This window comes from Somniosus microcephalus, chromosome 31 (assembly GCF_052327205.1).
Source record: "Somniosus microcephalus isolate GS21.2 chromosome 31, FLI_Smic_1.0, whole genome shotgun sequence".
NCBI lineage: Eukaryota > Metazoa > Chordata > Chondrichthyes > Squaliformes > Somniosidae > Somniosus > Somniosus microcephalus.
In genome coordinates, this window is record NC_141017.1 from 42,095,706 (window position 1) to 42,118,747 (window position 23,042).

General features: G+C 46.7%; 1 protein-coding gene across 1 annotated transcript in view; it reads left to right on the forward strand.

The window, feature by feature from the left end:
- The first annotated feature begins 11,160 nt into the window (after positions 1-11,160).
- LOC147097818 (tumor necrosis factor ligand superfamily member 14-like) overlaps positions 11,161-23,042 on the forward strand; it is a 43,589-nt gene continuing 31,707 nt past the window's right edge. Inside the window, exons 1-2 of the mRNA XM_085971442.1 lie at positions 11,161-11,388; positions 19,215-19,245. Of these exons, the coding sequence (XP_085827568.1) occupies positions 11,176-11,388; positions 19,215-19,245 (244 nt within the window). The 5' untranslated portion in view covers positions 11,161-11,175. The remainder of the gene's footprint in view (positions 11,389-19,214; positions 19,246-23,042) is intronic.

Consider the following 23,042-nt stretch of genomic DNA (forward strand, 5'->3'; position numbering starts at 1 on the left):
TCCTTTCTGCCTGGGTTTCATAGGCTATAACCCTGTAGTAACAAAGGCATTAAACATTAAAAGATGCATCAAATGTTAAACTCAACCAGGTGCTTCCTGTGGAGTCCAAAATAGTATTGTCTCTTTCCCACCCCACCGCCTCCCCAACCCACCCAATCACCCAAAAATGGGCAACCCTCAGCATCTTAATAGCTCCAGTTTCATCTGATGGTGTGTGTAACTCCATTGTTTATTATGGTTTAACTTGAATTATACACACACACCCCTCGCACACACACACACAGCCCTCTCTCACACACACCCATCCCTCACACACACGCACACCCCTCTCACTCACACCCATCCCACACACACACCCTCTCTCACACACACACAGCCCTCTCTCACACACACCCATCCCTCACACGCACGCACACCCCTCTCACTCACACCCATCCCACACACACACCCTCTCTCACACACACACAGCCCTCTCTCACACACACCCATCCCTCACACGCACGCACACCCCTCTCACTCACACCCATCCCACACACACACCCTCTCTCACACACACACAGCCCTCTCTCACACACACCCATCCCTCACACGCACGCACACCCCTCTCACTCACACCCATCCCACACACACACCCTCTCTCACACACACACAGCCCTCTCTCACACACACCCATCCCTCACACGCACGCACACCCCTCTCACTCACACCCATCCCACACACACAGCCCTCTCTCACACACACACACACACCCCTCTTGTAATGTAGGGCAGAGTATAAATCAGGAAATTAGAGGTGCATGTAACAAGGGTAATACAGTGATCATGGGGGACTTTAATCTACATATAGATTGGGCAAACCAAATTTGCAGTAACAGTGTGGAGGACAAACTCATGGAATGTATGCAAGATAGCTTTCTAGATCAGTATGTTGAGGAAACAGCTAGGGAACAGGCTATTTTAGATCTAGCATTGTGCAACGAGAAAGGGTTAATGAATAACCTTGTAGTAAAGGGGCCTTTAGGGAAGAGTGACCATAATATGATAGAATTTTATATTGAGTTTGAAAGTGATTTAGTTAAATCCGAAACTAGGGTCTTAAATCTAAACAAAGCAAACTTCGTAGGTATGAGGGGTGAGTTGGCTAAGGTAGATTGGGAAACTACATTAAAAGGTATGACGGTAGAAAAGCAATGGCTAGCATTTAAAGAATTAATACATAATTTACAACAAATATACATTCCTTTAAGGCACAAAAGCCCCACAGGAAAAGTGGTCCAACCGTGGCTAACAAGAGAAGTTAAAGATAGTATTAGATCAAAGGAAGAGGCCAAAAAGAGTAGTAAGCCTGAGGATTGGAAGGATTTTAGAATTCAGCAAAGGAGGTCTAAGAAATTGATAAAGAAATGGAAAATAGAATATGAGAGTAAACCAGCGAGAAACACAAAAACAGACTGTAAAAGCTTCTATATGCATGTAAAAAAGAAAAGATTAGTAAAAGTAAATGTGGGCCCATTAGAGGCAGAGACAGGAGAAATTATAATGGGGAATAAGGAAATGGCTGAGAAATTAAACAAATACTTTGTGTCTGTCTTCACGGGAGAAGACGCAAAAAAATTCCCGGAAATAGTGGAGAACCAAGGGTCTAACGAGAATGAGGAACTGAAAGAAATTAGTAGTAGTAAAAAAAATAGCACTGGAGAAATTAATGGGACTGAAAGCTGATAAATCCCCATGACCTGATTGCCTACATCCTAGGGTTTTGAAAGAGGTGGCTGTAGAGATAGTGGATACATTGGTTGTCATTTTCCAAAATTCCATAGATTCTAGAACGGTGCCTGCGGATTGGAAGGTAGCAAATGTAACCCCACTATTTAAGAAAGGAGGGAGAGAGAAAACGGGGAACTACAGACCAGTTAGCCTGACATCAGTACTGTAGTAGGGAAAATGCTAGAATCTATTATTAAGGACGTGGTAACAGGGCACTTAGAAAAGAATAATAGGATTGGGCAGAGTCAACATGGACTTATGAAAGGGAAATCGTGTTTGCCGAATCTGTTAGAGTTTTTTGAGGTTGTAACTAGCAGAATAGATAAGGGGGAACCAGTGGATGTGGTGTATTTGGATTATCAGAAGGCATTCGATAAGGTGCCACACAAGAGGTTATTAAACAAAATTAGGGCTCGTGGGATTGGGGGTAGTATACTAGCATGGATTGAGGATTGGTTAATGGACAGAAAACAGAGAGTAGGAATAAACGGGTCATTTTCGGGTTGGCAGGCTGTAACTAGTGGGGAACCACAAGGATCAGTGCTTGGGCCTTAGCTATTCACAATCTACATCAATGATTTGGATGAGGGAACCAAATGTAATATATCCAAGTTTGCTGATGATACAAAGCTGGGTGGGAATGTAAGTTGTGAGGAGGATGCAAAGAGGCTTCAAGGGGATATAGACAGGCTAAGTGAGTGGGCAAGAATATGGCAAATGGAATATAACGTGGAGAAATGTGAAGTTATCCACTTTGGCACAAAAAATAGAAAAGCAGAGTATTTTTTAAATGGTGAGAGATTGGGAAATGTTGGTGTTCAGAGGGACCTGGGTGTCCTTGTACACGAATCACTGAAAGTTAACATGCAGGTACAGCAAGCAATTAGGAAAGCAAATGGTATGTTGGCCTTTATTACAAGAGGATTTGAGTATAAGAGTAAAGATGTCTTACTGCAATTATATAGGGCCCTGGTGAGACCACACCTGGAGTATTGTGCACAGTTTTGGTCTCCTTACCTAAGGAAGGATATACTTGCCATAGAGGGAGTGCAACGAAGGTTCACCAGACTGGTTCCTGGGATGGGGGGATTGTCCTTTGAAGAGAGATTGAGTAGACTAGGCCTATATTCTCTAGAGTTTAGAAGAATGAGAGGTGATCTCATTGAAACATACAAAATTCTTACAGGGCTTGACAGGGTAGATGCAGGGAGGATGTTTCCCCTGGCTGGGGAGTCTAGAACCAGGGGTCACAGTCTCAGAATAAGGGGTCGGCCATTTAGGACTGAGATGAGGAGAAATTTCTTCAGTCAGAGGGTGGTGAATCTTTGGAATTCTCTACCCCAGAGGGCTGTGGAGGCTCAGTCGTTGAGTATATTCAAGACAGAGATCGATAGATTTTTGGATATTAAGGGAATAAAGGGATATGGGGATAGTGCAGGAAAGTGCAGATGAGGTAGAAGATCAGTCATGATCTTATTGAATGGTGGAGCAGGCACGAGGGGCCAAATGGCCTACTCCTGCTCCTATTTCTTATATCGTAACCACTGTACTGAGTGTGTGGCACGGGCAGGCAGTTTAAAAAATTGCCCTCAGGATGTGAATGACACTGCAAATGTGTATCCTCATTAACCTTCTTTGCACAACTGAGTATCTAGGTTACTTCAGGGAGCACTAACAGTATAGACTGGACTAGACCAGTCTAAGGTTCCCTTCCCTGAACAACATTAGGGAATCAGTGGCTAATGATCAGGAACTTATGAGATTTACTAAATTCAGTTTCAAACTTGCCAAGGTGGGACTTGACCTCGTGATTACTAGTTCAGAACCATTACAATATGTACCCAGGAAGAGTATAATGCTGCACTGCATGAAGTGCCAGAGGGGCAACAACCCCGCCTTAGCATGAAGTGCCAGAGGGGTAACAACCCCGCCTTAGCATGAAGTGCCAGAGGGGCAACAACCCCGCCTTAGCATGAAGTGCCAGAGGGGCAACAACCCCGCCTTAGCATGAAGTGCCAGAGGGGCAACAACCCCGCCTTAGCATGAAGTGCCAGAGGGGTAACAACCCCGCCTTAGCATGAAGTGCCAGAGGGGCAACAACCCCGCCTTAGCATGAAGTGCCAGAGGGGCAACAACCCCGCCTTAGCATGAAGTGCCAGAGGGGTAACAACCCCGCCTTAGCATGAAGTGCCAGAAGGGCAACAACCCCTCCTTAGCATGAAGTGCCCAGAGGGGCAACAACCCCGCCTTAGCATGAAGTGCCAGAAGGGCAACAACCCCGCCTTAGCATGAAGTGCCAGAGGGGCAACAACCCCGCCTTAGCATGAAGTGCCAGAGGGGCAACAACCCCGCCTTAGCATGAAGTGCCAGAGGGGCAACAACCCCTCCTTAGCATGAAGTGCCCAGAGGGGCAACAACCCCTGCAAAGTGTCTAGGCAGCGTATACATGCATGAAGTGTCAGTGAGTTGTGCTGCTCGAACAGACGATTGCTGAGCCTGAGGACCAGCTTGCTACACTTCACAAGATACGTGGGGAGAAGAGGTTTATAGGAGACACATTCCGGAAGTGGACACCTCTACAGATAGAGAAACAGTAAGCAGAGGAAGGGAAGTGGGTGTTGAGGAAGAGACTTGTTCAGTAGGTATACAATTCTCAACACCGATGATGAGGACAAGGAGAGAGGCACTGGGAAGCAAGGGATTACCCATGGGGGAAAGAGAGACACACCATGAGAATAGGAGGGCTGGTTGTAGGATTCTATGATTAGGGGGATAAATGGCATATTTGGCAAATATGACCTGAATGGTTTGTTGCTTCCCAGGTACTAGGGGAAGAGACATAACAGAGCTGGCGGAAAATCTTCTGAAAATCGAGGGCAACCAATCTCTGTATCATTCCCCTCTCTCTCTCCGCCCCCTCTATTTCTCCATCCCCTCTATATTTCCGCCCCTCTGTCTCTCCGTCCCCTCTGTCTCTCCGCCCCCTCTGTCTCTCCGTCCCCTCTGTCTCTCCGTCCCCTCTGTCTCTCCGCCCCCTCTGTCTCTCCGTCCCCTCTGTCTCTCCGTCCCTCTGTCTCTCTGCCCCCTCTGTCTCTCCGCCCCCTCTGTCTCTCCGTCCCTCTGTCTCTCCGTCCCTCTGTCTCTCCGTCCCTCTGTCTCTCCGTCCCCTCTGTCTCTCCGTCCCTCTGTCTCTCTGCCCCCTCTGTCTCTCCGCCCCCTCTGTCTCTCCGCCCCCTCTGTCTCTCCGTCCCCTCTGTCTCTCCGTCCCCTCTGTCTCTCCGCCCCCTCTGTCTCTCCGTCCCCTCTGTCTCTCCGTCCCTCTGTCTCTCTGCCCCCTCTGTCTCTCCGCCCCCTCTGTCTCTCCGCCCCCTCTGTCTATCCGTCCCTCTGTCTCTCCGTCCCTCTGTCTCTCCGTCCCTCTGTCTCTCCGTCCCTCTGTCTCTCCATCCCTCTGTCTCTCCGTCCCCTCTGTCTCTCCGTCCCCTCTGTCTCTCCGTCCCCTCTGTCTCTCCGTCCCCTCTGTCTCTCCGTCCCTCTGTCTCTCCGTCCCTCTGTCTCTCCGTCCCCTCTGTCTCTCCGTCCCTCTGTCTCTCCGTCCCCTCTGTCTCTCCGTCCCCTCTGTCTCTCCGTCCCCTCTGTCTCTCCGTCCCTCTGTCTCTCCGTCCCCTCTGTCTCTCCGTCCCTCTGTCTCTCCGTCCCTCTGTCTCTCCATCCCTCTGTCTCTCCGTCCCCTCTGTCTCTCCGTCCCTCTGTCTCTCCGTCCCCTCTGTCTCTCCGTCCCCTCTGTCTCTCCGTCCCTCTGTCTCTCCGCCCCTCTGTCTCTCCGTCCCCTCTGTCTCTCCGTCCCCTCTGTCGCTCCGTCCCCTCTGTCTCTCCGCCCCTCTGTCTCTCCGTCCCTCTGTCTCTCCGTCCCCTCTGTCTCTCCGTCCCCTCTGTCTCTCCGTCCCCTCTGTCTCTCCGTCCCTCTGTCTCTCCGTCCCCTCTGTCTCTCCGTCCCCTCTGTCTCTCCGTCCCCTCTGTCTCTCCGTCCCCTCTGTCTCTCCGTCCCCTCTGTCTCTCCGTCCCCTCTGTCTCTCCGTCCCCTCTGTCTCTCCATCCCCTCTGTCGCTCCGTCCCCTCTGTCTCTCCATCCCCTCTAACTCTCCCTGTTTTCTCCTTTATTTCTGGGAGGCGAAATATTTTTCCAGGCTCTCTTCATCTTCCTCCTGAAATCATTGGTCTCTCAGACCACAGCTTCCATTTATGTATCTCACTATCACATTGTCAAAGTATAGCGATGTGCTTCATACATTGAGATTAGGTACAGTTGGCAGATAAAACTGCAGAATATCCTACCTTAAAATGATAAACAAATAAATAACTAAACAGTTGAGTTTACAGCAGTTTGAAGGAAAACTATTCTTCCCTCAGCACAATGCCTTTTGTACACAGTTAATTCTAATGTACCTTCCAGCATTTCTGACTTCTCTTGACAGGTTTAGTATTTTACAATTTTTTAACTTCTTGTGGCTCCAAGTTTTAAAAAAATGTTTCAACTATGTTTTAATTCTAACTGAAAACAATGTTAAATTTGCATGGCGCACCGCTTATCATCTTCTGTAACTTTTATTTGATGAGAGTGAGGGTTAAAGTGTGGGCGAGAGTCACTTTGCATTCAACTAACAGAATCATTTCTGAAACTGTAGTGCATCCTGTGACATTTGTCCCAACAATCCCAGGGCAGGTACAGCACGGGTTAGATACAGAGTAAAGCTCCCTCTACACTGTCCCATCAAACACTCCCAGGGCAGGTACAGCACGGGTTAGATACAGAGTAAAGCTCCCTCTACACTGTCCCATCAAACACTCCCAGGGCAGGTACAGCACGGGTTAGATACAGAGTAAAGCTCCCTCTACACTGTCCCATCAAACACTCCCAGGGCAGGTACAGCACGGGTTAGATACAGAGTAAAGCTCCCTCTACACTGTCCCCATCAAACACTCCCTGGGCAGGTACAGCACGGGTTAGATACAGAGTAAAGCTCCCTCTACACTGTCCCCATCAAACACTCCCTGGGCAGGTACAGCACGGGTTAGATACAGAGTAAAGCTCCCTCTACACTGTCCCCATCAAACACTCCCAGGGCAGGTACAGCACGGGTTAGATACAGAGTAAAGCTCCCTCTACACTGTCCCCATCAAACACTCCCAGGGCAGGTACAGCACGGGTTAGATACAGAGTAAAGCTCCCTCTACACTGTCCCCATCAAACACTCCCTGGGCAGGTACAGCACGGGTTAGATACAGAGTAAAGCTCCCTCTACACTGTCCCCATCAAACACTCCCTGGGCAGGTACAGCACGGGTTAGATACAGAGTAAAGCTCCCTCTACACTGTCCCCATCAAACACTCCCAGGGCAGGTACAGCACGGGTTAGATACAGAGTAAAGCTCTCTCTACACTGTCCCATCAAACACTCCCAGGGCAGGTACAGCACGATTTAGATACAGAGTAAAGCTCCCTCTACACTGTCCCATCAAACACTCCCAGGGCAGGTACAGCACGATTTAGATGCAGAGTAAAGCTCCCTCTACACTGTCCCCATCAAACACTCCCTGGGCAGGTACAGCACAGGTTAGATACAGAGTAAAGCTCCCTCTACACTGTCCCATCAAGCACTCCCAGAGCAGGTACAGCACGGGGCTAGATACAGAGTAAAGCTCCCTCTACACTGTCCCATCAAACACTCCCAGGGCTGGTACAGCACGGGTTAGATACAGAGTAAAGCTCCCTCTACACTGTCCCCATCAAACACTCCCTGGGCAGGTACAGCACGATTTAGATACAGAGTAAAGCTCCCTCGACACTGTCCTGTCAAATACTCTCAGGGCAGGTACAGCACGGGCTAAATACAGAGTAAAGCTCCCTCTACACTGTCCCATCAAACACTCCCAGGGCAGGTGCAGCACGGGTTAGATACAGAGTAAAGCTCCCTCTACACTGTCCCATCAAACACTCCCAGGGCAGGTACAGCACGGGTTAGATACAGAGTAAAGCTCCCTCTACACTGTCCCATCAAACACTCCCAGGGCAGGTACAGCATGGGTTAGATACAGAGTAAAGCTCTCTCTACACTGTCCCATCAAACACTCCCAGGGCAGGTACAGCATGGGTTAGATACAGAGTAAAGCTCCCTCTACACTGTCCCATCAAACACTCCCAGGGCAGGTACAGCATGGGGTTAGATACAGAGTACAGCTCCCTCTATACTGCTCCTACTGGGTCACTGACACCCTGGGGCACTGACACACTAGGACATTGGGGCACTGGGACACTGACACATTCTCAGCAATCCCATGCCCTTTCTGGATGGAATTGGCAATTGGTGACAAACAGCAGGTTGTTTTGTGCTGAGAAGATGTCATTGTTTGGGTGTTGAGACTGCCGAACCACGCTGGACAGCAGAGAGAGGGAATATTTGTCCCAGTCGTCTGTCAGGAATCAAACCCTGATGAGGAGCAGGCGGAGAATTGCACTGTAACAGAAATATAGTTAAAATTAAATTTGCCTCCAGCTTTATGCCCGAGAAAGTTTCAATGGTCGGATTTGACTCATTCTTCTCCAAATATTGCAACTCATAACTAGCAAAGAGCAATGGTTCCGAAACTAACCTGATTTCTTCACGTCTTGGAATTGGTTGCACGGCTGTGCAGCACGGTGTCTGACACTGGAAACTCCAGTCACACTCTAACCCCTCCCGCACACATTCTCTCTGTAAAATGTTATGTTTTCTGCCTTTAAAATTGTTTGATCCTTGGAGAAACACTGTCAAAACATGCCCCTCGGACCTGTTGACGCATTCAGCCCCCACGAAAGCCTATGAGGTAAACTCAAAGACATAGGAATTCAGGGTAAATTTTGGAAATGTGTAAGAATGGCTGAAGGGTAGAAAACAATGGGGACTTGTTATAGAGGAGTTATGTTGGGGTGTAGGGGGGTATTGAGTAGGGTTTCCCAGGGATTAGTGCTGGGACCACTACTGTTTCTAATTTACATCAATAACAACAACACCTTGGGGGAAAAATTCAGTTGTTTGCGCCTCCCGTTAGCGCCTTAAGAGGGCGCTAATGGGGCACAAAGCAACTAGCGCCCGGGCGCGGCGATGTTTGCGCCGCTCGCGAAATTAACTAGACATTTTGCGGCGGTGCTAAACACTGCCGCCACGATCTCTTGCGCCGGCAGATCGTGACGTCAGTCGCGTGCGCAACGCCCCGGTAGCACCCCAGACCGGATATTGAGTGGCGCCCCCTGCCTTACCGCCTGCCGCTAGCAACGACAGGTAGCGGGGAGCGTTTTGCAGTCAGAAAGGGACTGGGGGAGCGCTATTTAAAGGCGACCGCCTGCCTTTTTTTGTTGGTGACATTTGTGCACCACGTATTCTGAGAGAGAGAGAGACTTCTGGAGAGATTCAACGCTGTGTGAAGGAGTTTTGGGTACTGAGCAGCACCTTGCAGGTTCATTTTGCTTTGCCCTTCCTTGTATCGATTTAGAAGAGACTGTGGGGGCTGCACTCTGAGCTCTTTCCCTGGGTCTCTCCATTGTTCTTTCCAGCAGATTTGATGTACAGGTCTCTCCAGGCCGAGATTCAAGGCAGCAATGAGCAGGGTGTGGATGGAGAGCAAGATCGACCCTCCCCTTTAAGATAAAAACAGAAAATGCTGGAGAAACTCAGCAGGTCAAGCAGCATCTGTGAAGAGAGAAACAGAGTTAACGTTTCAGGTCGATGACCTTTCGTCAGACCTCCCCTTTAAGAACTGGCCGGTGCCAGTGTGTCTGTGTTCCATTGCTGACTGACATCACATGAGCTTCGCCAGCGCTGGGAGGTAGCGTCTCGCTCCTTGGCCTTTGCGCCTTAAGACAGATGTGAAGCGCCTGATTTAGCGCTCCAATCACCTCCAGGGGCGATAAAAGCCAAGTTTGCTGTTGGAGGCGATAATTAGCGCCAGGCGCTAAACTTTGCGCACGGCCGATAATGGCGCCCCAAACGGGGCGATACCGAATTTTTCCCCCCTTGTATTTATATAGTGCCTTTAACATAGAAAATGTCCTCAGGTGCTTCAGAGGTACAATCAGACAGAAGTGGATACCGAGATAAAGGAGGGGCGACCAAAAGCTTGGTCAAAGAGGTGGGTTTTAAGGAGAGTTTTAAAGGAGGAGAGGGAGGTGGGATTAGGGAGAGAATTCCAGAGCTTAGAGCCTAGACAGCTGAAGATTATGGAAGGGTTTGATAGGGTAGATGTAGAGAAGATGTTTTCACTTGTGGGGTCAAACTAGGGGCCATAAATACAAGATAGTCACTAATAAATCCAATACAGAATTCAGGAGTAACTTCTTTACCCACAGAGTGGTTAGAATGTGGATCTCGCTACCACGGGGAGTAGTTAAGGCAAATGGCATAGATGCATTTAAGGGGAGGCTAGATAAACACGAGGGAGAAAGGAATATGCTGAAAGGGTTAGATGAACAAGGGTGGGAGGTGGGTGGAGCATAAACGCTAGCATAGACCAGTTGGGCCGAATGGCTTGTTTCTGTATAAGTGTGTTTGTGAGACTGTGCGTGACTGTAAGAGTATGTCTGATTGTCTATATCACTGTATTTGGGTATGCATAACTGTTTAACGTGTGAAAATGTGAGTGTGTTTGTGTGACTGTATTTCACTGTGTAATCTGAACTGTAATATAGGCTGTTGGATTGTGTACAGTGTATGTCATTGAGAATGCTAAACACAATAAAAGGTGAAAACTGCACATGAAAATGTTGCAGCGGAATTACTGCTAAAAGTGATGTGTTAACAGGAAATAAGAATAGGCCTGATAGAAAAGTGCTGGGCATACTTTGCTTTATGTAAACTATTGTTTTAAATCCTCTCCTAAATTGGAGAGGTTTATAATAACAGAATAGTAAAGCACCGTTCCTTAAATTTGTACACATAGCAACATATCCCCCCATAGCAACCTGCCAATGGAAGTGATGTATCGCTACAGAGAAAATGATATGACAAATCTGATAAAAGATATCAGAAATATTGAGAAAGTTATTGAGTTTCTTGTGTGAAGCAATAATCTATACACATCCTGCAGGTGCGGTTAGTGCTGGAACAAGCATCCATTCTTGCTGCTGTGTCATTTTGACAAGCTGCAGGAAGCCCAGTGGTGTGGGCCATTGGAAGCTAAATATGTGGTTTCAAGTTGACAAAAGGCAGTGGGTGGGTGTTTAATGATGATATAAAGCACGGAGCCACAAGGCTTGCCCACTGCTGAGTGAATGATGTGCTCTGGTCCGATGCCGGCGGCGCTCTTAAATTGATGAATGTGCTGGAAATCCAGTTTTACCAGCAAGTTCCTTCCTTTGTTGACTTGTTTGCCCAAAGATGGGGGACAACTATGTTTATCCTTCAATTTTCGTTGTGGATGGACAGGCAGACACTGTCCCTTTTGCAACCTCGAATAAACGGAAACGTTTGACTTTGACACACAAGTTCCTCCTGATGCTGGTGTCGATGGCTCTGATTGGGGATGGACTTGGAGCGTTTTATCTGTGGAAACTGCAATCTGAATTTCATCAGGAATTTTTAGCTGCCAAGGTAAACCATGTACAACTTATCCTTCTCTTATACTAGGTTGTCTTGTTCAGTGAGACACATGTAGACAAACTGCTGTCCACATACAGAAGGAAAACTTGGGGTATCAGTAACGGTTCTGTCACTGTACACCCGAGCCTTCAGCTCATTACCTCCTTTGATTAAAGCGTGTTTCATATCCGTCTGACTGATGGCTGTAACAGAACCGGGCCAATAAAGTGCCAGATACCTTCAATTCTGCACGGAATCTTCCAAAGGTGGAAATGGCTATGGTATTGAATGATCCAGGCAGAATGTACATTATTCTGAGTGGTGAACAGGCCAAGTACATGTCAGCAGAGATAAATCCAACCCAGGGATCGAATCAGTTAAAGTCAGAGAAACTCTCAGTTACTGTGTTAATAATCCAATCATCACAGGCCACTAACAAACTCTCCAGATGAATTAATAGGGTCATATTGCTGAGGCTGTCATATTATTGGGGTAAATACTGGTCTCTGATGTTGAAAACTGTGAGATTAATCAAAGCCAATAAATATGGGCTAGTGATTAATAATCAGTGTAACTCTGACAGAGGTGGATGATGAGAATGTGCTGTTCCACCATGTGAGGGAGCCCCATGGAGATGGGATCATGGCTGTGATTTCCTATGCGATGAGCTGCCAAGCAGCAGGCCCATCATGGGGAGACTATACAGGTTGGGCTTTCGCTGTTAAGCATTCAACATGGTCTTTATGATTCAATATGGGAATGGAAGGAAATAGTAGGCATGAACCGCAAGCTGTTCTACAAATCCTTTTCCTAGTGATCAGTTTAAGAGCAGCCTGCCAGTGGTTGTGATGCGACCAGGGGACCTAAAGAAAATGAGATAGGACAAATATCTGCAATAACTTTATTATGTGTATAAAAGGATGTTCTGGGATGTGACATTGATCATGTCAAGATTTAGTTAATAGAGAAAAACAAAAAGTGATCAAATTGTACCACATTAAGTTGCAGAAAAGCAGTGTTAGAATGAGCTGCCATCTGCAAAAAAGTAGTGTCTGACTGACCATAAATCAGCAGCACAGTGTGTGATCAGGAGAGAGATCGAGGGGTTATAGTGTGTGTTAAATGGGACAGGCTGGAGATCGAGGGGCTATAGGGTGTGTTAAATGGGACAGGCTGGAGATCCAGGGGTTATAGGGTGTGTTAAATGGGACAGGCTGGCGATCGAGGGGTTATAGGGTGTGTTAAATGGGACAGGCTGGAGATCCAGGGGTTATAATGTGTGTTAAATGGGACAGGCTGGAGATCCAGGGGTTATAGTGTATGTTAAATGGGACAGGCTGGAGATCCAGGGGTTATAATGTGTGTTAATGGGACAGGCTGGAGATCCAGGGGTTATAGTGTATGTTAAATGGGACAGGCTGGAGATCCAGGGGTTATAGTGTGTGTTAATGGGACAGGCTGGCGATCCAGGGGTTATAGTGTGTGTTAATGGGACAGGCTGGAGATCCAGGGGTTATAATGTGTGTTAATGGGACAGGCTGGAGATCCAGGGGTTATAGTGTGTGTTAATGGGACAGGCTGGAGATCCAGGGGTTATAGTGTATGTTAAATGGGACAGGCTGGAGATCCAGGGGTTATAATGTGTGTTAAATGGGACAGGCTGGAGATCGAGGGGTTATAGTGTGTGTTAATGGGACAGGCTGGAGATCCAGGGGTTATAATGTGTGTTAAATGGGACAGGCTGGAGATCCAGGGGTTATAGTGTGTGTTAAATGGGACAGGCTGGAGATCGAGGGGTTATAGTGTGTGTTAATGGGACAGGCTGGAGATCGAGGGGTTATAGTGTGTGTTAATGGGACAGGCTGGAGATCGAGGGGTTATAGTGTGTGTTAATGGGACAGGCTGGAGATCGAGGGGTTATAGTGTGTGTTAAATGGGACAGGCTGGCGATCGAGGGGTTATAGTGTGTGTTAATGGGACAGGCTGGAGATCGAGGGGTTATAGTGTGTGTTAATGGGACAGGCTGGAGATCGAGGGGTTATAGTGTGTGTTAATGGGACAGGCTGGAGATCGAGGGGTTATAGTGTGTGTTAATGGGACAGGCTGGAGATCGAGGGGTTATAACAGAGGAGACAACAAAGGTAGTTTGAGCTGAGACAAAAATTGCAAGAGATATTATTCAAACTTTTACAGCTCTTGGAGTGGTAAATTATACAAGAAAGACATTGTACAAAAATTATTTTCAAAATAGTAGCTTAGCATTTAGACTATGACCGTTTATTAGTTATTGTTCAATGAATTATAGAATAATTTTACTGTAAATATATATGCATATTACTGTTATTTATTCACTTGTTTATTCTTTGTTAAAGTCACAGTAGTTTAAGCCTAAAACAAGGTCTGATGCGATGCTCTATCACTGATCAACGTTGGGAGAGATTCTACAGAGGCACAGGATTATTCCCGTAGCAACAAATAATTACAAGTCATTCTGTTCATTATCCTAGGCATGTTACCAAAAACTTACTGAGATATCAGGACTATTGAAGACACTCTTGAAGGCACAGAGAACTGAGATTTGCCTATGGAAGTGATCTAAGATACGTTAGCTAAACAATGTAGAGTAAGAAGAGTAGGATAGGCCCAGAAATGTAATATTGAGTATCAGGAATTTAAGTTTTAAAGGAAGATTAAAAAGTTGGGCTATTTTTGGAAAAGAGGAGGTTTCGAGGTTGAACTTTTCAAGACTGAAAGGAATTGGCAAACTGATCCCAGCAATTTTTTCCCCTGTGGTGAAGGATTCAAAATCCCATAAATTAAATATGAGGAAGTTATGAGTACGGAAGTCATGGAGAACTTTTCACTGAAGTTGCGGACTAAATTACAAGAGAAATGCATTGAAGTGAGCATTATAATTAGAAGAAAGGTAAAACTTGCATTCATATCGTGTCTTTCACGTCCTCAAGATGTTCCAAAATCTGTAATGTAAATATAAGAAATGTATGTAATGTATGTTATAGTGTTAGAAACACGGCAGTCAATTTGCACACATCAAGGTCTCACAAACAGCAATTAAATAAATGACCAGATAATCTGTTTTTGGTGGTGTTGGATGAACTATAACCGTCAGCCAAGACATCAGGAGGACTCCTCTGTTCTTCAATTAGTGCCATGGGATCTTTTACACCCACTTGGGAGGGCAGACGGGGCCTCGGTTTAACGTCTCATTCAAAAGGCAGCATTTCCGACAGTGCAGTGCTCTCTCGGTACTGCACTGGAAGTTTCAGCCTGGATTATATGCTCAGGTCTCTGGCGTGAGACTTGAACCCACAACCTTCTGACTCAGAGATGAGCGAGTGCTACCACTGAGCCACAGCAGACACCGTGAATAGAATGAATAGGGAAAGTTTATTTTTGCTAGTTAGAGAGTTAGTGATGAGGGGTCATCAATTTAAAATTGTAATTAAGAGAGTGAGAAGAAAGGTTATCAGAACGTTTTTTACACAGAGGGTTGTCGGAGTAAAGAATGCTTTACCACAAGGAGTGACCATTGCATCTTTAAAGGGAAAATTGGATAAATATTTTAAACAGAAGGAGATACAGGACTATGGGGAGAGAATATGATATTACAATTAGTTTTGGATTGCACTCGCGAAGAGCCAGCACAGATCCAATGGGCCAAATGACGTCATTCTGTGCTATAAACTTCTATAGTTCTACCCTAACATGTGACCCAGAATTGGGCCAATACCACATAGATATTGGATGGAGTAACTAAACTCTGGGAGCATCACAGAGATAGGGTGACAACACTTCAAACACTTTCCCTGTTCATCACAGAGACAGGGCGACAACACTTCAAACACTTTCCCTGTTCATCACAGAGACAGGGCGACAACACTTCAAACACTTTCCCTGTTCACACCATGTCATTTGGGTTCTATGCCTTCTTCCATTTCCAGTGTTTACGGGATGGTTTCCTGGACCAATATGTCGAGGAACCAACCAGAGATCAGGCCATCTTAGACTGGGTATTATGTAACGAGAAAGGATTAATTAGCAATCTTATTGTGCGAGGCCCCTTGGGTCGGAGCGATCATAATATGATCGAATTCTTTATTAAGATGGAGAATGAAATAGTTGACTCAGAGACTAGGGTCCTCAATTTAAATAAAGGAAACTACGATGGTCTGAGGAGCGAGATGGGTAGGATTGATTGGGGAATGGCACTCAAAGGGTTGACGGTGGATAGGCAATGGCAAACATTCAAAGACCGAATGGATCAGCTACAGAATTTGTTCATCCCAGTTTGGCATAAAAATAAGACAAAAAAGGTGACTCAACCGTGGCTAACAAGGGAAATTAGGGATAGCATAAGATCCAAGGAGAGGACATATAAATTGGCCAGAAAAAGCAATAATCCTGAGGATTAGGAGTAGTTTAGGATTCAACAAAGGAGGACAAAGGGATTAATTAAGAAAGGGAAAATAGAATATGAGAGTAAGCTATCAGGGAACATAAAAACTGACTGTAAAAGCTTTTATACATATGTGAAGAGAAAAAGATTGGTGAAGTCAAGCGTAGGTCCCTTGCAGTCAGAATCAGGGGAATTTATAATGGGGAACAATGAAATGGCAGACCAACTAAATACATATTTTGGTTCTGTCTTCACAAAGGAGGACACAAATAACCTCCCAGAGATGCCGGGGAACATAGGGTCTGATGAAAGGGTGGAACTGAAAGAAATCAGTATTTGTAGGGAAATGGTGTTAGGAAAATTGATGGGACTGAAGGCCGATAAATCCCCAGGGCCTGATAATCTACATCCCAGGGTACTTAAGGAAGTGGCCCTAGAAATAGTAGATGCATTGCTGGTCATCTTCCAGAACTCGATAGACTCTGGAACAGTACCCATGGATTAGAGGGTAGCTAATGTTACCCCACTATTCAAAAAAGGTGGTAGAGAAAAAGCGGGGAATTATAGACCGGTAAGCCTGACATCGGTAGTGGGGAAAATGCTAGAGTCCATTATAAAAGATGTAATAGCAGAGCACTTGGAAAGCAGTGACTGGATCGGACAAAGTCAACATGGATTTACAAAAGGTAAATCATGCTTAACTAATCTACTGGAATTTTTTGAGGATGTAACTGGTAAAATAGATAAGGGAGAACCAGTGGATGTGGTGTATTTGGACTTTCAGAAGGCTTTCGATAAGGTCCCGCATAAGAGATTAGCGTGCAAAATTAAGGCACATGGGATTGGGGGCAAGGTATTGACTTGGATAGAGAACTGGTTGGCGGACAGAAAGCAAAGAGTTGGAATAAACGGGTCGTTTTCCGAGTGGCAGGCAGTGACTAGTGGGGTACCGCAAGGATCGGTCCTAGGACCCCAGCTGTTCACAATATATATTAATGATCTGGACGAGGGAATTGGATGTAATATCTCCAAATTTGCAGATGACACAAAGCTGGGTGGGAGGGTATGCTGTGAGGAGGATGTCGTGAAACTCCAGTACGATTTGGACAGGTTGGGTGACTGGGCAGAAACATGGCAAATGCACTATAATGTGGATAAATGTGAGGTTATCCACTTTGGTGGCAAAAACAGGAAGGCAGATTATTATTTGAATGGCAATAGATTGGGAGAAGGGGAAGTGCAAAGAGACCTGGGTGTTCTTGTGCACCAGTCGCTGAAGGTAAGCATGCAGGTGCAGCAGGCGGTTAAGAAGGCAAATGGTATGCTGGCCTTCGTAGCAAGACGGTTTGAGTACAGGAACAAGGATGTCTTGCTACAGTTATACAGGGCCTTGGTGAGACCACATCTTGAGTATTGTGTGCAGTTTTGGTCGCCTTACCTGAGGAAGGACGTTCTTGCCATGGAAGGAGTGCAGCGAAGATTCACCAGGCTGATACCTGGGACGGCAGGAATGACGTATGAGGAGAGATTGTGTCGATTGGGCTTATACTCACTGGAGTTTAGAAGATTGAGAGGGGATCTCATCGAAACCTATAAAATTCTGTCAGGCCTGGACAGACTAGATGCAGAAAGGATGTTTCTGATGGCCGGGGAGTCCAGAACCAGGGGTCATAGTCTAAGGATAAGAGGTAAGCCATTTAGGACTGAAATGAGGAGGAATTTCTTCACCCAGAGAGTGGTGAACCTGTGGAATTCTCTGCCACAGAGGGCGGTGGAGGCCAGTTCATTAAATATATTCAAGAAAGAGTTGGATATATTTCTTGAGGCTAAAGGGATCAAGGGATATGGGGAGAAGGCAGGGACAGGGTACTGAATTTGGATGATCAGCCATGATCTCATTGAATGGCGGAGCAGGCTCGAAGGGCCGAATGGCCTACTCCTGCTCCTATCTTCTATGTTTCTATGTTTCTATATATTTTTATTTAAAAAATATTGCTTTATTTTGCCAGACCAACTGGACCGAACATCTGTGGCTAATCTGAAAGCCACAGAGGAATGTGAGTGTGGTGAAAACGAGTCACTATAGCCTCCACCTTCTGCTATTCTACTTACTCATCAAATGAAATAAGAAACAGTGGGGTGGTATTAGCTGCCAAGTGGCACCAAATCCAGCAAACCTACTCACTGAAAAAAAATGATACTAAGGTGTTGCTGGGTGTTGTAGTGTGGTGAGTGCGAGGCATCACGGTGTGTGACAGTGTGACAGTAAGGTGTCATGGTGTGTGACAGCGAGGTGTCACAGTGTGTGACAGTGACATAAGAATATAAGAAATAGGAGCAGGAGTCGGCCATTTGGCCCTTCGAGCCTGCTCCGCCATTCAATGAGATCATGGCTGATCTTTTGCCTCAACTCCATTCACCGGCCCTATCGCCATATCCCTTGATGCCCTTACTAGTCAGAAATCTATCGACTTCTGTTTTGAATATAGCCAATGACTGAGCCTCCACAGCCCTCTGGGGTAGAGAATTCCAAAGACTAACAGTAAGGTGTCACAGTGTGTGACAGTGAGGTGCCACGGTGTGTGACAGTGAGATGTCATGGTGTGTGACAGTGAGGTGCCACGGTGTGTGACAGTGAGATGTCATGGTGTGTGACAGTGAGATGTCACGGTGTGTGACAGTGAGGTGCCACGGTGTGTGACAGTGAGATGTCATGGTGTGTGACAGTGAGATGTCACGGTGTGTGACAGTGAGGTGCCACGGTGTGTGACAGTGAGATGTCATGGTGTGTGACAGTGAGATGTCATGGTGTGTGACAGTGAGGTGCCACGGTGTGTGACAGTGAGATGTCATGGTGTGTGACAGTGAGATGTCATGGTGTGTGACAGTGAGGTGCCACGGTGTGTGACAGTGAGATGTCATGGTGTGGTAGAGCTCCTACAAGAATCTCATCCCATCAACCTGCACTAGATTTAAACCCTACTCTTGGTGGTAAATGCGGTTTTGCTGAACCAGTTCACCACCCAATCCCCCCTCAATCAAATTTTAAAATAAATAGTAAGGAATTCTGCAGCAATAAGGCAAAATCCTTTCTATGCTTTTACAGTCAAGTTGTTAAACTAACAGAGTTGGGGCTCCCAGAGTCTGGCAGTGGGGCAGGTGATGTAAAGCATTAAAAACAGAAAATACTGGAAATACTCAGCACCTAAAAGAGAACCAGCAATTGAACATTTCAGGTGGCGAGCCTGAGTGAGAGTGGAATTACTGCCAGTAAATATGGAGCAAGGCAGTGAATCTGACCGAGGTTTCTATGAATTCATGATGCTCTTCTTTAACAATCCAGCCAGGGCCTCTTGGTGAGTAACCTCCACAATACTGATATTGATGCACATTTTAACTGATTGTTTCCCATTTTTTTCAGAATGTTTCTCTTGTTGCTGGAAGAGTCCAAGGTGAGTGATGGTTTGGTTAAATTAAAACAGACATTTACAAGGGCAGTAATGTGTTTCTGTAAGAAGAATTATTCATCCATATTTATAGAACTGTATTCAGTTTTGCATCATTATTATCTGAGAATATGTGTGATTCATAGAGTTAGTTCAATGACCTTCTCCCTTGAGATTTGAACTGATATCCAGCCCAGTTTGATGAGTTTAAAGTGACTACTGTTAGGGTCTGACATGAATTGGAACAGTTAGAACCCAGGTTCTAAGGGCCCACAACACAACACTGCCCCAATTCATCTCAAAATATCAGTCTCACTTAGAATGACAATAAGGATGGCTGGTGTGGAATATGGAAAAATTCAGGCAGGTTCTCGTCTGAGGCTATTACACAGACACGTTGTTAAAACGTCGATACTGGGCATCTGTCCCATGCTGTATCAGATTTAGGATGCTTAATGGGCAGTTGTAGAGGGAGCTTTATTCTGCATCTAATCCTGGCTGCAACTGATCTGGGAGTGTTTGATGGGGACCCTCAGAGAAATTGATGGCGATATTTGGAAAGGTTAGTGTCGACATTGGAAGAGGTCAATAGGAGAGATTGGAGCAGAGACTAGGAAGGGTCAATAGCGACACTGGGAGAGAATGGAGCAGAGACTAGGAAGGGTCAATAGTGACACTGGGAGAGAACGGAGCAGAGACTAGGAAGGGTCAATAGTGACACTGGGAGAGATTGGAGCAGAGACTAGGAAGGGTCAATAGTGACACTGGGAGAGATTGGAGCAGAGACTAGGAAGGGTCAATAGTGACACTGGGAGAGAACGGAGCAGAGACTAGGAAGGGTCAATAGTGACACTGGGAGAGAACGGACCAGAGACTAGGAAGGGTCAATAGTGACACTCGGAGAGAATGGAGCAGAGACTAGGAAGGGTCAATAGTGACACTGGGAGAGAACGGAGCAGAGACTAGGAAGGGTCAATAGTGACACTGGGAGAGAACGGAGCAGAGACTAGGAAGGGTCAATAGTGACACTGGGAGAGAATGGAGCAGAGACTAGGAAGGGTCAATAGTGACACTGGGAGAGATTGGAGCAGAGACTTGGAAGGGTCAATAGTGACACTGGGAGAGAACGGAGCAGAGACTAGGAATGGTCAATAGTGACACTGGGAGAGATTGGAGCAGAGACTAGGAAGGGTCAGTAGTGACACTGGGAGAGATTGGAGCAGAGACTAGGAAGGGTCAGTAGTGACACTGGGAGAGATTGGAGCAGAGACTAGGAAGGGTCAATAGTGACACGGGGAGAGAACGGAGCAGAGACTAGGAAGGGTCAATAGTGACACTTGGAGAGATTGGAGCAGAGACTAGGAAGGGTCAATAGTGACACTGGCAGAGAATGGAGCAGAGACTAGGAAGGGTCAATAGTGACACTGGGAGAGAATGGAGCAGAGACTAGGAAGGGTCAATAGTGACACTGGGAGAGAATGGAGCAGAGACTAGGAAGGGTCAATAGTGACACTGGGAGAGATTGGAGCAGAGACTAGGAAGGGTCAATAGTGACACTGGGAGAGATTGGAGCAGAGACTAGGAAGGGTCAATAGTGACACTGGGCGAGAATGGAGCAGAGACTAGGAAGGGTCAATAGTGACACTGGGAGAGATTGGAGCAGAGACTAGGAAGGGTCAATAGTGACACTGGGAGAGAATGGAGCAGAGACTAGGAAGGGTCAATAGTGACACTGGGAGAGAATGGAGCAGAGACTAGGAAGGGTCAATAGTGACACTGGGAGGGGTTGGAGCAGAGACTAGGAAGGGTCAATAGTGACACTGGGAGAGAACGGAGCAGAGACTAGGAAGGGTCAATAGCGACACTGGGAGAGAATGGAGCAGAGACTAGGAAGGGTCAACAGTGACACTGGGAGAGATTGGAGCAGATACTAGGAAGGGTCAATAGTGACAATGGGAGAGAATGGAGCAGAGACGAGGAAGGGTCAATAGTGACACTGGGAGAGATTGGAGCAGAGACTAGGAAGGGTCAATAGTGACACTGGGAGAGAATAGAGCAGAGACTAGGAAGGGTCAATAGTGACAGTGGGAGGGATTGGAGCAGAGACTAGGAAGGGTCAATAGTGACACTGGGAGAGATTGGAGCAGAGACTAGGAAGGGTCAATAATGAAACTGGGAGAGAACGGAGCAGAGACTAGGAAGGGTCAATAGTGACACTGGGAGAGAATGGCGCAGAAACTAGGAAGGGTCAACAGTGACACTGGGAGAGAATGGAGCAGAGACTAGGAAGGGTCAATAATGAAACTGGGAGAGAACGGAGCAGAGACTAGGAAGGGTCAACAGTGACACTGGGAGAGAATGGCGCAGAAACTAGGAAGGGTCAATAGTGACACTGGGAGAGAATGGAGCAGAGACTAGGAAGGGTCAATAGTGACACTGGGAGAGATTGGAGCAGAGACTAGGAAGGGTCAATAGTGACACTGGGAGAGATTGGAGCAGAGACTAGGAAGGGTCAATAATGAAACTGGGAGAGAACGGAGCAGAGACTAGGAAGGGTCAATAATGAAACTGGGAGAGATTGGAGCAGAGACTAGGAAGGGTCAATAATGAAACTGGGAGAGAACGGAGCAGAGACTAGGAAGGGTCAACAGTGACACTGGGAGAGAATGGCGCAGAAACTAGGAAGGGTCAATAGTGACACTGGGAGAGAACGGAGCAGAGACTAGGAAGGGTCAATAGTGACACTGGGAGAGAATGGAGCAGAGACTAGGAAGGGTCAATAGTGACACTGGGAGAGAACGGAGCAGAGACTAGGAAGGGTCAATAGTGACACTGGGAGAGAATGGAGCAGAGACTAGGAAGGGTCAATAGTGACACTGGGAGAGATTGGAGCAGAGACTAGGAAGGGTCAATAGTGACACTGGGAGAGTTTGGAGCAGAGACTAGGAAGGGTCAATAATGAAACTGGGAGAGAACGGAGCAGAGACTAGGAAGGGTCAATAGTGACACTGGGAGAGATTGGAGCAGAGACTAGGAAGGGTCAATAATGAAACTGGGAGAGAACGGAGCAGAGACTTGGAAGGGTCAATAGTGACACTGGGAGAGAATGGCGCAGAAACTAGGAAGGGTCAATAGTGACACTGGGAGAGAATGGAGCAGAGACTAGGAAGGGTCAATAGTGACACTGGGAGAGATTGGAGCAGAGACTAGGAAGGGTCAATAGTGACACTGGGAGAGAAAGGAGCAGAGACTAGGAAGGGTCAATGGTGACACTGGGAGAGATTGGAGCAGAGACTAGGAAGGGTCAATAGTGACACTGGGAGAGAATGCAGCAGAGACAAGGAAGGGTCAATAGTGACACTGGGAGAGAACGGAGCAGAGACTAGGAAGGGTCAATAGTGACACTGGGAGAGAATGGAGCAGAGACTAGGAAGGGTCAATAGTGACACTGGGAGAGAACGGAGCAGAGACTCGGAAGGGTCAATAGTGACACTGGGAGTGATTGGAGCAGAGACTAGGAAGGGTCAATAGTGACACTGGGAGAGAACGGAGCAGAGACTAGGAAGGGTCAATAGTGACACTGGGAGAGAATGGAGCATAGACTAGGAAGGTTCAATAGTGACACTGGGAGAGATTGGAGCAGAGACTAGGAAGGGTCAATAGTGACACTGGGAGACAATGGAGCAGAGACTAGGAAGGGTCAATAGCGACACTGGGAGAGAACGGAGCAGAGACTAGGAAGGGTCAATAGTGACACTGGGAGAGATTGGAGCAGATACTAGGAAGGGTCAATAGTGACGGTG